This window comes from Dendrobates tinctorius, unplaced genomic scaffold (genome assembly GCF_039654945.1).
Source record: "Dendrobates tinctorius isolate UK_male_01 unplaced genomic scaffold, ASM3965494v1 ptg000145l, whole genome shotgun sequence".
Lineage (NCBI taxonomy): Eukaryota > Metazoa > Chordata > Amphibia > Anura > Dendrobatidae > Dendrobates > Dendrobates tinctorius.
The window spans coordinates 19013989-19029259 of NW_027361812.1; the positions used below are offsets into that span (position 1 = coordinate 19013989).

The following is a 15271-nucleotide window of genomic DNA, read 5'->3' on the forward strand; positions in this document are numbered from 1 at the left end:
GAGAGCATTTGGATGATCCAGAGGAGTTTTGGGAGAATGTCCTATGGTCTGATGAAACCAAACTGGAACTGTTTGGTAGAAACACAACTTGTCATGTTTGGAGGAAAAAGAACACTGAGTTGCATCCATCAAACACCATACCTACTGTAAAGCATGGTGGTGGAAACATCATGCTTTGGGGCTGTTTCTCTGCAAAGGGGCCAGGACGACTGATCCGGGTACATGAAAGAATGAATGGGGCCATGTATCGTGAGATTTTGAGTGCAAACCTCCTTCCATCAGCAAGGGCATTGAATATGAAACGTGGCTGGGTCTTTCAACATGACAATGATCCAAAGCACACCACCAGGGCAACGAAGGAGTGGCTTTGTAAGAAGCATTTCAAGGTCCTGGAGTGGCCTAGCCAGTCTCCAGATCTCAACCCTATAGAAAACCTTTGGAGGGAGTTGAAAGTCCGTGTTGCCAAGCGAAAAGCCAAAAACATCACTGCTCTAAAGGAGATCTGCATGGAGGAATGGGGCAACATACCAACAACAGTGTGTGGCAACCTTGTGAAGACTTACAGAAAACGTTTGACCTCTGTCATTGCCAACAAAGGATATATCACAAAGTATTGAGATGAAATTTTGTTTCTGACCAAATACTTATTTTCCACCATAATATGCAAATAAAATGAAAAAAAAACAGACAATGTGATTTTCTGGATTTTTTTTTCTCAGTTTGTCTCCCATAATTGAGGTCTACCTATGATGTAAATTACAGACGCCTCTCATCTTTTTAAGTGGTGGAACTTGCACTATTGCTGACTGACTAAATACTTTTTTTCCCCACTGTACAGTACCTTTATCATCACCTACTGTATAGTAAAGAAATATACTACACTGCCAATAGGTTTTTTGCCTTCTTTTGGAAAACAGGGCGCTACAAGTTTATCATTTTCATGCCTCCTACGACATGTTCATTAGCTTGCAGCTGATGATAATTGGCCTATTGGTAGATTGTGTGGGACCACAACTCCTGATTGGAGGCCAACATGGTTTTCACCCAATAATCAAGCCACAGAGATAAGCTGTCTGCTTGCATGTCAGATGGTGTCTTCCTCATAGAAAACACAAGAGAGATCGGCCGAACAAGTGCTCCTATGTACGGGAGAATTGGATGTGATAGCTGTCAGCCAAACGATCGGCCAAAGTATGGTTCTGTAGACAGCTATCCAATGTGCGTGGCTGGATCTACACGTCTCTCCCAGTAGAGAGGACATTACCACTTGGCAAAGCTTTCTAGTATGGTAAAAAAACATGACGTATGAATGAGGCCTCAGATGTATGGAAATTATTGATCTTCTCTTCCTACTGTGGTGTAGTGACCACTGTGTCCGCTAGGGGGAGCTGTGTGGGTGTCCCAGGATGGACGGATAGTTGTGTCTAGAGTGGTAACAGGAGCAGGGTGCTAAAGAATCGTTATGTTTCCCAAGGTGGGTGGCCTTGGGATGAAGGCTTGATTATGTGCTGATCAGCAGAGCTGATCTTTTGTTCCAATGTATTAGGGAGAAGCCTTCAGGTGATTGATGAGATGGGTGGGATCAATCACTTACAAACCCACCTATGGGCGGGTGTCTATAATGCTATAGTAAAGTATATGTGTGTGTGAATGATTGAAGGACCTGTGATGAGGTCATAGCTATGTGATCCGGTGGGCGTGGCTACGGACCATATAAGGTGGCCAGGGTAGGTCACATGAATGAATGCTTAGACCCAGTTGGTCCGTATGGAAGGTCTCGTCTGGACTGACGTGGCTGCCTTCCTGACAGCACATGGAGAGGCTGTGTATAATGGCTGCATATGTCTGAGAGTTCCCAGGGAGAGGGAATGAACGTCTGCACGGAGAAGCAGCCATGAGGTAACCCGAACAGGGGGATATAACTGTGAGGCTAGAGAGCCTGATTGCTGGACTTTGCACAACCTGTTTGACCACAGGATTAACAGAGCTCTGTCATGGACGCTATGCTGTTCTATATGAACTTTCTGTTGCTGTTCATGGTTTATGATATCTAATAAACCGCATGGACTGATGGAGTTATATGAGAAACCCATGCTGGACCTGGTTATTTGGTTGCCTAGCGAGTGTCCCCTACCTGAATACCAAGCGCTACCTTACACTATACAAAACACATGAACACTCAGCTGAGCTGAGGGGATTTGAACAGAAAGCTGTTAGGGCTCATGCAGGCAACTGTATTATCGGTCCGAGTGTGGTCTGACAAAACATCAGTTCAGTTCGATTTCCATGGACTGATGGAGTGGAGAGATGGAGAATTTTTTTTTAACTCGATTTTCACAATCACACTAGCATAACTGAACCGATTTTCTCGGATGACAAAAAATATGCTTGTCTGCACCTAGACTTTGCTGAATAAAAATCTACAAACACTAAAGAAAACTGTTAATACCTGACTCTAACAAATAAAAAGCCATAAAACCAATCTTAGCCATTAGATTTTAGAGATACATATCTGTCATTTTTTTTTCCTGTAATAACTTCAAAAATTTCTTGATGGCCGAACATGACAAAACTGTTTGCTTCAACTTCTGTGATTCCGATATCGAATACGAGAGTGAGTAAATAAAACTGAATAGAAGCACTAAGATGACTTGGCAGACAAGGATGGCAATGATAGAGTACATTGATTGCATTATTGCAGTAATAAATCAATATAACTACAAGTGTATTGAAATCCCCATTCACATGTGTCAGTTCCACTACAGATGGCTGCTGAAATACCAGTCGACACATTGTTACAAGCAAAAAACACTTTTAATGTACTGCAGTTTGGGACTAAAGTATGCAATAGCTACATTTTAATCTGATAAATGAGTATTTGTGATGAGTTCTTTTTTTTGGTATTCCCAGTGCTCTTAAAACCATTTCTATTGATGGATGATTCCTTGGCGAGAAGCAAAAAGAACATAAAAGAATATAAACAACATTCATTTTCATATTGGAAAAAAACCTATGAGAACTTAAAAGGATTATGTCACAATATAGAAGTTTACATTAATCCTCCTTTCCGAGAAAAGCCCTCTGGGGCCAAATTCAGCATTTCATCTGCAAGGTGGGTATTGTTACCATCTATACCGAGCAGATGCATCACTTATTGAACTTCAGTCACACCTGCTTGCAACATCAATGGAGGCATTAAACTTTGGTAAATTTAATAAATTTCATTAAATATTTCATTTCATTGCTATTAAGCCTGAAAGAGTAAAGGTCAGTTTGTTTCAAAGTTTCTGATGTTTTTTTAACACTGCTCTTTAGTTTTACATATGGAATAATGTACTTTACTGTATAGGACAAGTCAAGAGGAGTAGAGAAAGGTGGATGACAACTGCCTTGAGAATATTGGTGGTTCAGTAATGACAATGGCCCAGATTCATTTATGCTACAAATCTGGTGTAAAAACACTTTTTTAAAAGTCGCAAAAGTATTGCCCCTCACAGAGTTACACAACAATTTTGTGACTTTTAGATTTTTCATGCCAGTTTGGGTAGCTCTGCTAAAATGGAAGGAGCTGGGGTAAGGAATGGCTACGTTCACCCCTCAAATTATTGAGAAATGGTGGCATTTCTTTTTCTTACTCCACAAATGTTACTCCAGAACCTCAATGGAGAGAAACACACCATTGATAGGATGCGACGAGTTCATTAAGAGGTGTGCACCTCTTTATGAATTTGGAGAATCTCATTCCTGCACACCCATCATTAAAACTGGTGTATAAACTACGAGTCTTAATGGATTGGGGCTAGTGATGAGCGAGTATACTCGTTGCTCGGGTGATATCCAAGTATTTTGGCGTGCTCGGAGATTTAGTTTTCGTCACCTCAGCTACATGATTTGCGACTGCTAGACAACTTGAATACATGTAGACCCGAGCAACGATGTTACTCGCCCATCACTAATTGGGGCCAATGTACCCAGAATGTAATTTTTTTTATCTAGTCCATGGCCACTTGGAACTTAGATCATAATTTTATCATCACAAACACACACATTTATTCTGGCTATACACTTTCAATAACTGTTAACTGAATGCTTGTTCAGTGAATACCTATCCCTTTTAAATATCCCACATGTATTCACACACGCTCAATTCAGTTGAGTGTGCATGTGTTCTCAAGGGGAAGAGGAGAGCATGACGCTACCAGACTTTTCTAATGATTTTGACTTATCTCCTCAAGAACAATTGTTGAAACTTCTTCTCCTTGACATCATCTATCAAGAGACAGTCTGGTAGCCCATACATCTTAGATCATTGGTGGATTTGGTGAACCTGGGTCTAACAGAAATCTTTACACTTGGCCTATTATATGTATGTTTCTGGGAGAAAAAAATAAAAGCAGTGCACCAGAATAACAGGGTTATGATGGAAGCGAAAAGGTAGCAGATGCAACTGGGGCTGGTGCCTGATGGAGTCTGAAGGTCCCTCTGCCACAAAGGGAGACACAAGAAATCGATCAACCATCTAATGTGTGTGACGTCTGACAGATAGGAAATAAGGGAAAGATAAGGATCGTACAGTTTGATTTCAAATATACAATTATTTTGCTCCTCAGGCAAATAAACCACTGACAGGTAAGTCTAGCAGAGACTTAAGTCCCTCATACAGAGTAAACTAATGTTGTCCAAACCCACAGATATTGATTGGTTTGGCCGACGATTGTATGTGTATGCACTGGTTGACTGATGGGAAGATGGTTGGATTGAGTTAGGGGGAATGTTGGGGGGTGCCTTTTTTGGAATTTTTTTTGGGGGGGTGCAAAGGTGGGGAATGATCATGGTGGGATTTTGGGGTTGGTGTGTGATGCTTGAGGTTGTCTGTGGTGGGATTTTGGGGGGGTGCATTGCTGAGGGTAGCATGTGGTGAGATTTGGGGGTTATGCAATGCTAGGAGGGATGCCTGTTTGGGGGCATCATGCTATAGTAGCATATTATGGTAAGGAGTTTTGTTTCAGTTGTAATTCACACCTTGGAAATGAACATACAATCTCTTTTGCATGTTTGACTACTTTGACTTAGAACCCCACAGCATCAAAGCAGCGGTGATAGATACAGATCGATTGTTCTACCATATATAATATATAAAGCCAATGGTAATAAATCTTACATATTATTATGTAATTTCACATATTGATATTGGTTATCACTTTGCCTTCTCGTGTCTCCTATTGTACTTTTTCATATGGTAGAACAATCTGATGCATTGGCCAGGACTGATTATTACAGTATGGGCAGCATGGTGGCTCAGTGGTTAGCACTGCAGCCTTGCATCGCTGAGGTCCTTGGTCAAGGACAACATCTGCAAGGAGTTTGTATGTCCTCCCTGTGTTTGCGTGGGTTTCCTCAGGTTCTCCGGTTTCCTCCCACATTCCAAAGACATACTGATATGGAATCTACATTGTGAGCCCCATCGGGGACAGTGCCAATAATGTCTGTAAAGCGCTGTGGAATTAATGGCGCTACATAAGTGAGTAAAATAAATAAATTACAATGCAAGGCTAGAACAATTTATATATGTAGTAATATCATAAAGTCACACAATGTTCTAGAACACTTGCTGTTCTGGTGCCATCATAGATTTACTTTATATGTAGCTGTAACTATTTGTCCTTGCATATACAATTAAGGTAATTCCATCTAATTTCACATACGTAAAGAAAATATTTCCTTTCTTTACATTCTGTAACTGAATCAGACAAGGCCTTGGGAGGTTTACTGCTTAGACTTAGAATCTTAAGCAATTGCTCAAATTACAAACTAAAGGGAAAAGCCCTTATTATCTTCTCTCAAGGTGTGGCTGAAGTTGAATGTTTTCCATCTGCACTTGACTTCTGCAGAGAGCATTGCTTTACTTGGCTGACTATGGAGGATAAGCCTTTACTTTTTATTGCTAGTGTGAAAACCTGCTATAAGTATTGTTTTTCCCTTGTGAGTGTGTCCTGGCCTATTCTTTATCACTGGCATTGACAGACTCTGGCTTTCCAGCCTTTTTCTATAGAAGCATTGTTATGTGTACAAACGGTCTAAAATCTGTTCTCATCATTGAAAGCCTCATGTAACTATTCTTCGGATTACAGATAAGGATAAAAAATAACTGAAAGTGATAAAAACATGCAGAAAATACATAGAGAACTTTAGAACTTTGACGGAATGTGTAAATTAGGGACACTCCACGTTTATGGGATTGATGATCTCCATGAAGTTTCCACTTGCTCAGTTCAGAATGAACACTGTTGTAAAGTGCAGTAAATAGTATACAGAAGACGTGTCCTACTTCCATCCATTTTGGAAAACTAGACTAAGTTCAGTTGTAGAAGAAATTAGTATTATAGAATCTCATACAATGTTTAGAACCATTTGACGCTAACATAATTCAGTTGCATAGATATAAAAATGATGGTGACTGCAAAGGTCGATGATGAAGGAGAGCTCTAATCAAACTAACACCTCATTTTTCTTCATGAGTAGTATAAACCTTCATAAAATTACTCCAACTCTAGGACCTTCAAATGAGACGAGGCAAAAGATGGACAACAGGATATAAGTAAGCACCCAATGGTCCTTTTTAACATGAAGGAATGGTGACATTAACCAGCACCAGGAGTACGCCCAATTCTGTCTTCTATAACTTCTTTCCTCTCAGTGCAATAGACTAAAGTGGGTCAAGCTTATTTTGTGAAGATTTTATTATTAAAAGATTTGTTGAATATGTTTGTGATCTACCCACAAAACTTTTTTAAGTTACCCATACACATGTCATCCTTTGACAGCTACATCCCATGACTTCATGACTTCCTCCATAAACATGGACAATTGACTCAGCTGAAGAGAGCGGGGAATAAGTCACTTCCAACAATTTCTGGCTTTGACTGTGCACCAAGGAAAACAAGGGATTGGGGATTATGAAATACAGCATGTCCTGATACTTTTCTCCCGCTTACATCTTCCATAATAGAAGTCAAATACAAAATATCCCATTGGCCAATTTGCATTATGGTCACAGTAATTTATGTTACTCATCAGTGAATGACCCACAACTGGTAATCGAAAAGGGTCAGCTATAAAAAGTGACAATGGCATTCAAGAATTTACTGGATGATTTTTTTCTAAAGACCCCCAGACAATCTCAAGTGTATAGGACAATGTTGCTTTACCTTGCACTGCTGATACGAAACAAGTGCAGCATAAAACTTATGTAGAAATTTAAGAGGCAGCAGCTCCCGCATGAGCACCAGGGTGCCTTTATATCTTGCAGTTTCAGAGTGTCTGGTTACCTAGATAAGACACGTGTGCCTCTTGTGGGCTCTATTAGAGCCTACTTGTAGAGCTCAGAAGCTGACCGGATTGCCGTTTGTAGCCAGCGCCAGTCCCTCTGCACTTCACCCATGCTGCAGAAGCAATGTTGCTTCTGCTAAAAGCATGGAAGAGTGCTCAGTTCGGACCACCAGCGTGACTATGCCTAAGGCCGGGGTCAGACTTAGAATCATAGAATCGTAGAGTTGGAAGGGACCTCCTGGGCCATCTGGTCCAACCCCCTGCTCAAAGCAGGATTCGCTAAATCATCCCAGTTAGATGTCTGTCCAGCCTCTGTTTGAAGACTTCCATTGAAGGAGAACTCACCACTTCTCGTGGCAGCCTGTTCCACTCATTGATCACTCTAACTGTCAAAAAGTTTTTTCTAATATCTAATCTGTGTCTCCTCCCATTCAGCTTCATCCCATTGCTTCTAGTCTTTCCTTGTGCAAATGAGAATAAAGTTGATCCTTCTACAATGTGACAGCCCTTTAGATATTTGTAGACAGCTATGCACACTTGCGTGTGCAATGCGAGAAACTTGCATCAATACCTGGCACTGATGCCGGCACTCGGGATCGGAGTGTGAGGCTGCATAGAAATACATCTAGCTGCACACTCCGGTCCCGAGTGCCGGGTATTTATGTGAGTTTCTCGCATTTCACACGCAACTCTGACCCCGGCCTAACTGTACAACTTCAAAAGTACACAGTGCCTGGAAAGCAGGAAGCTAGAAGGCAGAGGAGCAATGCACTCCTGCAAAGGGAACATTAGAACAACCCTTTAATAGCCCATCCTAAGTTAGGGCCATACATTTTTTTTTAAGCCTTGACCCCTTTAGAGTTCTAGAAGATTTGATCATGACTGGGGAATAAAAGCAGAAATATGCGTAAATATAATTAACTTTTGTATTATATATACTATTATGCTTTAAAACTTGAGTATGCTAGTACACTTTATAATTCCACTTAAAGAGAATCCGCTATGAAAAAAAAATCCTGTCCTTGGTACCAGTCAGTCCTAGAACAGAGGAATACAGAAGGCAAAGTCACTGCCTGACCAATGCTTCCTGACTCGGAGTTAATGAAAAAACATTTACATACATCCCTATGAGAGCGTATTTCTAAACACATCTGTCTCTTGGTACATACAAACTCATTATAACCTCATTAAATGCTATGGATCTTGAGTACGAATGGGGATTGACAGCCCATATGCCCAAAGTTTGAGGCAGAGGCCAACAGATGTCCCAGTACTGCCGGAGACTATCCAGCATGCTAAACATGGCATTGACCATTTAAGATACCACTGTAAGCTTGTGTTATTGCTGCAGAGGATTAAAATAGAAAACCATACAGATGTAGATGACTGTGTCAATAAGCTGTTTTTAGTATACAATGCCATAATGTAGAAGGCTTATACTGTATCCTAGAATATAGTGACAAATCAGAAACTCACCACTGACATATCTGTATGTGGATCTATTAACAATATGCAGTAAGTCTAAAAGTCCCCATATATCTTAGAAAGCTGTTGGCCGCTCATTCAGCTGACAACTGTGTCTTTCACCTCCCTGAAACGATTCGTCCAAATATGCTTCAATTTTTAAAAGGGGCGATTGGAGTTAGATCTGACATTAAAAATGAATAGGTCCAATTATTCTCTTCCCTGAGAGAATAATGTGTTCAACTATTACATCCACCATAACCCTGTGGTTACACTGGTATTCCTGACAACTGGAAAGTCCAAGAGTTAAAAACCCCATACACATTATACTAATTTTGTCCGAATCCGCCAAGATCGACAAGTTTGGCCTATGGTTTAATGGGCATGGGGGTGTCGGCCAACTGATGGTGAGAAAAGATGTTGATCACAAATGTCCAATTTCAAATTGCCGATCGTATTGTTCATTCTCTATGTATGGCACAGTCGGCTGAGATGGCTGTCGGACAAGCGATCGGCCGAAGCATCATTCAACCGACAGTCATCTAATGTGTATGGGCACCTTTAAACTTCATGCACTCCAGTGAGTCTACGTATTATGGCCCCTGAAAGAGAATCAGGTGCAGAACAAGGACCCCTAATCTTCTCAATCTACACACTTGGCCTGGGGCAACTCATAAAGTCCCACGGATTCCAGTACCACTTTTATGCCGATTATACTCAGATCTACCTCTCTGGCCCAGACATCACCTCTCTGCTCTCCTGAATCCCAGAGTGTCTATCAGCCATATCCTCCTTCTTCTCCTCTCGCTTCCTCAAACTCAATGAGACCAAATCTGAACTGATCATCTTTCCCCATCTCACAGATCTTCCTTACCTGACCTTTCTATAACAATTGACAACATCACGCTTTTCCCCGTACCAGAGGTCCGCTGCCTCGGAGTAACCCTTGACTCTGCCCTGTCCTTCAAACCGCACATCCAAGCTCTCTCCACCTCCTGTCGCCTCCAGCTCAAAAATATTTCCAGAATCCGTCCCTTCCTCAACCCTCAATCTACTAAAATGCTTGTGCATGCCCTCATCATCTCCCGCCTCGACTATTGCAACATCCTTTTCTGTGGCCTCCCTGCGAACACCCTTGCACCTCTCCAGTCCATCCTCAACTCTGCAGCCCGACTAATTCATCTCTCTCCTCACTACTCCTCCACTTCTCCCCTCTGCAAATCTCTTCACTGGCTCCCACTCCCTCAGCGTATCCAATTCAAATTACCAATACTGACCTACAAGGCCATCTACAACCTGTCTCCTCCATACATCTCTGAACTAATCTCCCGATACCTTTCCTCACGTAATCTCCGGTCCTCCCAAGACCTCCTTATCTCCTCCAAACTTATTCGCTCCTCACCCAACTGCCTCCAAGACTTCTCCCGAATAGCCCCATCCTATGGAATTCCCTGCCCCAACACGTCCGGCTATCAACCACACTCGGATCCTTCAGACGGAACCTGAAAACCTATCTCTTCAGGAAAGCCTACAGCCTGCAATGATCCCCGCTGCCTCCTTACCACTACTGGAGCTACCGCCTCACCATCACTGGAGCTGCTGCAACCCCCCAACCTACTGTCTCCTTCCCCACCATCCTGTAGCATGTAAGCCCGAAAGGGCAAGGTTATCTCCCCCTGTATCAGTCTGTCATTGTTAGTTTGTTTACTGTAAGTGATATCTGTAATTTGTATGTAACCCCTTCTTATGTACAGCACCATGGATCCAATGGTGCTTTATAAATAAATAATAATAATAATCTTCTTTTATGGTGGTTCTTTTTTTCAGGAAGCCAAAACAAACAACAGCTACGATAACAGGTCTGTAACTGTCCTACTTTTCTTGAGTTGTGATTAATTTAGTTGCCAGATAAACCAGAATTTCAGGATAGGTTTTGGATTATTTGGATTTCGAACTATATTGTAACAATGATTAAAATGTACTCCTAGCTACAGCATCATTAACATTATTTCTTTGCATATAGGTCACCACCATAAAGACAATTTGCTGCCGGCTAATGCAGAAACTATAAAGTAGACACTAATTTGATGTAAACAATATCTGACTGTTAGTCATGCCTCTACAATTTCTCCTCCGCCGAGGACGATTTACAAAGAGATGACTGGGGAAACGATCTTTAACAGGGTTGACAAATCAGATGAATTATTAAAAAGATGCTTAAAAGTCCGTTTCAAATCAGGATTTACAAGTAATTACTTGTACATATATCAAATTCTATGAAAAAAATCTCAAACAGAAGCATAAGAATGACATTGCTTGGGTTGTTTATGTGTAATAGAGGCCTTCATTCCTTGCCATGATTATAGGGTTGCCCAGACTATATTACCACCTCGTTTACCATTATTTTTCATCTTTTTATTTTTAAAGTGGTTTCATATTGCACTTCATGGATTCTTATATAACTTTTGAAGCCTTTTAAGAGCTTCTGGTGTCAAGTTTGCCGAAGCTTAGCTTCTCCTGCATAATCTATACGTGAACATTTTATACCCTAGCAACTCTATACATCCTTTTATCCCGCACATTGAGTATGTTTGTGCTGTGCTTTATGCCAGTGAGTCCTTGTTTCTATTGTTTATATTATACAATGGTTTCTAAAGGAGCACATAGGGAATGATCGATACAAAGTTAATTGAAGTTATTCATACCAAGCTTTAGATCCTTGAAAAACCAAACGTGCCATTTGCAGAATAAAATACGAAAGCAATGTCAATGAGCTTAGCGTTTCAATAGCCATCCATTACTCTGCAACTTTGCCTTCTGTTTCATGGCTCCCTAAGGAACAGAAACTAAGCAAATATTGGAGGCAACTAGTGATGAGCGAGTATACTCGTTGCTCGGGATTCCCCGAGCATGCTCGGGTGATCTCCGAGTATTTTGGCGAGCTCGGAGATTTACTTTTCATCGCCTCAGCTGCATGATTTACAGCTGCTAGACAGCTTGAATACATGTGGGAATTTCCTAACAAACAGGCATTCCTCACATGTATTCAGGCTGTCCAGCAGCCACAAATCATGCAGCTGCATTGACAGAAACTAAATCTCCGAGCATGCCAAAATACTCGGAGACTACCGAAGCATGCTCGGGAAAACCCGAGCAACGAGTATACTCGCTCATCACTAGAGGCAAATTCTTGACCATAACCTCTTTGATACTGCTACATTAAATTGCATTGAAAAATGGTCTTCTAAATGGGTCATCTTCATAGAAGACCAGTTAACATAAGGTATGGTGGAGCTCAAAATCAGCCTCAGATATGGTCTAGATAAATGGGTCTTCTCAGTGAGATGGGCTTTTGGGAATGTTTCTCTCCAGTTATAATTATTTTCATAATTAGATATTGGAAAATTTGGATTTGTGCACAAAAAGGGTTATCTCAGTCAAAAATGATCACCTATCCACAGTACAGTATATAGTTGCTAGATCCATCAGTCACATAATCATTATAAAGAGAGACAAGGCACATGCGTCACCACTTAGCCATAGTCTTCACAATATTGAAGTTTAGTTCCCCAGTTCTAGTGAACAGTGAGTACCCCAGTAGTGAGACCCCCTGTATTTATAGGTGATTCATGTTTGCTTTGAGATATCCCCTTTAAGTAGTGCATATGAAGGGTTTGCAGTTGTATGCTGAGATTGATCTTATTGTCTGATCTTCTCAGAGGCTTCATTAAGGCAAAAAAAAAATAAGTTTATAGTATGAAGTCTTAAGAAATGGTGTTTTGTCATTGTTCAGGTCCTGACTGGAACAGGTACAGTGACTCCTTGTCTCTTTTAATTACAAGGCTGGATACAGAGGCGCAGCTGCTGAAAATGTTGGTGCTGAGCCAAGGTGAGGAGGGAACGTGCAGCTGTGTCCATTAGAATGAATGCTTTAACTCCCCAGTGAACAATATGCATCACAAACCCTTAGATAGCCAAGTAACTGCAGAGCCTACTGGGCCACTTTCACATTTTCTAGCCCTGAAGAAATGGTGAGAGGTTAGCAAGGAAAAGTCTGGAATTCTGAATTTTGAAAGTCAAAATAGCACCCGGTCTTGATTGCGTGGTTTTGTTCCAGTCATCTGCCTAATGTACAGTGGCCTATCCTTCTGCTGATATTCTATAAATTCCCTCTACAATATACCGACTTTCTACACAGAGAGCACATTAACATTTCAGTAGCATTAACTATACGTCAATCCTTCCAGCCGATATGCGACATATGGCAGCTAGCAAAGCACAGCATACTGTATGCTATGATGCCAAAATACAGATTATTAGCCAGAAATCAGCAATGATTAATATTTCATATTAGAATAAACATAGATCTTTCCTAAACAGGCATTTACCAAGTATTTCACATCACTTCCAGTATTTGAGTTACAAGTGAGGGATCTACATATTGTTACTAGGTAGACAAGTGATCGAGACCAATGAATGGACCAAACATTAGAACATCCAAATCTAAGAAAGAGTCCGAATTTGTAAAACAATACAGGGGATACAATGCCGGTCGAAGTCAAAAATTCTGACTTGGTCTGCTCTGAACAGCAGCCCAAAGACAAAGTTATTCTGCCCACACTAGGAGATGTATGAAAGAAACATCGGCCTCATGGTCACAGTTAGACTCTGGGGAAAGGGACATAAAGTTGAGAGGAGATGGGAGGGAGTGTTAATCAGTAGTTATTGATTGTAAAATATTCAATGGTGGTTTATCATAGAAAAAGTTTTTCTACGAGGTCTAAGATATGGGGAAGTGATGGATCAAAGTGGTCAACCCATTATCAAGACAGAGATGAAAAATGAAATTCAACACAATGGCGACCTCGTTATTTGGAAACCCCTCAATAATAGTTTTAAACTTTTTTACCAGTGTTAGAAAAATCAGTAGGTTGTAGAGTTCAGAAGGGGGAAATGAAGATGAAGGGAGACGAGTAATTAATTTTTACAGATTTCAAAAAGCAAATAAGTTATTCCTCAAGCTGTAGGATATGATGTAAGGGGTAACATTGGTCCTCCTACCCCCTCTTCTCAAACATACACACAGCTGGAGAGGGTCAAATAAAGATGAAAAGGGGACAAATAAAAGTCACTGATGGTGCATAGAAATATAGAGTCAAAGACGCAAACATGAACGGAAGGCAGGATCAAAGAGAGCGACAGTAAATCTGTGAATGGGAAGATAAAAATAACATAGCAGAATACAGCAAGGAGCTTAGTAAAGTGATGCAGTCAGAGGCAACACAATCAATAGATTCCATTACTGCTCACAACTGCAACAGCTTCAGAGAGAAAAGAAAACAATAATAAGAATAATAAAAAAGGTGGGAAATGTTCACTCACCCAAAATCATGACTTCGGTCAGAAGGGTCTGGCAAACACAGGATGCTTCTCCTCAGATCTTTCGAGGAGGGGCTGCTCGCTTCTCAGCCCCTTTTCTTTCAATGGTTTCTGAAGCACTCTCTCCACTCTCTTCTTTAGACAGCAAATTGGAAAAGCCCTTTACCAGCACAGAAAAAGGAGAGGAAATGTTAGGGCTCTGACAGATTGTGCGACAAGCGAGACTGGATGGAGGGTGGGGGGGAGCAGAATAAGCAAAAATAAGCTTGCGGATTTCGAGTGAGTGTCAGAATGAGAAGGATGATGCCCTAAAACACAGTTCTGTCTGGCCAGGCTAAGGTTCAGAGCTGTGAATGGAATAGTCTCTTAGAATTCCAGAAACTCCCGTGCTTTTCCTCTTTGTAAACTGTTACTGAGCTGCAGGACCAAGAAGGCAGATGCAGAACTAAGGCAGATTATAGAGTTTAGGACACTTGCAGAAGCCAATTCCTCATCCCTTCCAGCACATGGAGGATATTTCTGGTCAAATTCCAAGAAGGGTTCAACCCAGCACCCCTGTCTTTATTCAGTGCACTCAAGAAAAGTCTCAAAATAGACGAGACAAAGTAGTGGAGGAGATGCACTCCCTGTAGCACCTCTGCTATCCCACAGCTCTGTTCTGCACTGTGCCAGGTGAGGGGTTGGGCTCTGTCTCACCTGGACTTGCTTCCCATTGGTAGCTTTTTGCCAAGGGGAGGTAAGGGTGGGGCGAGCAGAAGCTATGGATTTAACCCTTTTTTCACTTTTTTTTTTTGCAACTTTTCAATTCATGGCATGTTTTACATTGTAGCATTAAGGGAGTTAACTGGATATACATAAATTGTGGCAACTTTACAAACTCTGCTATCGTCTTCCGTTCATAGGCTTCTAATCTGTCAACCACGTTTGTTTGCTACAGCGTGAATACAGAATAACTAGGTCAATTCCTATACGGAATAAGCATTGTTTGTGCTTGTGCTTCTCGATAAAGCAGAAGCGTAAGTTTTAATAAATAGAGGTTTTTGACCTCATTAAGTTATAGCATAATATTTTTCGAGAAACAAAAATAAAGTTTTAAGTG

The 15271-nt window shown here is 41.1% G+C and overlaps 1 protein-coding gene across 1 annotated transcript in view; it reads right to left on the reverse strand.

Annotated features, from left to right (window-relative positions):
* Window positions 1-14837, reverse strand: part of ZNF385A (zinc finger protein 385A) — a 260612-nt gene extending 245775 nt beyond the window's left edge. Inside the window, exon 1 of the mRNA XM_073546272.1 lies at window positions 14176-14837. Within this exon, the coding sequence (XP_073402373.1) occupies window positions 14176-14185 (10 nt within the window). The 5' untranslated portion in view covers window positions 14186-14837. The remainder of the gene's footprint in view (window positions 1-14175) is intronic.
* Between the last annotated feature and the right edge of the window lie 434 nt (window positions 14838-15271).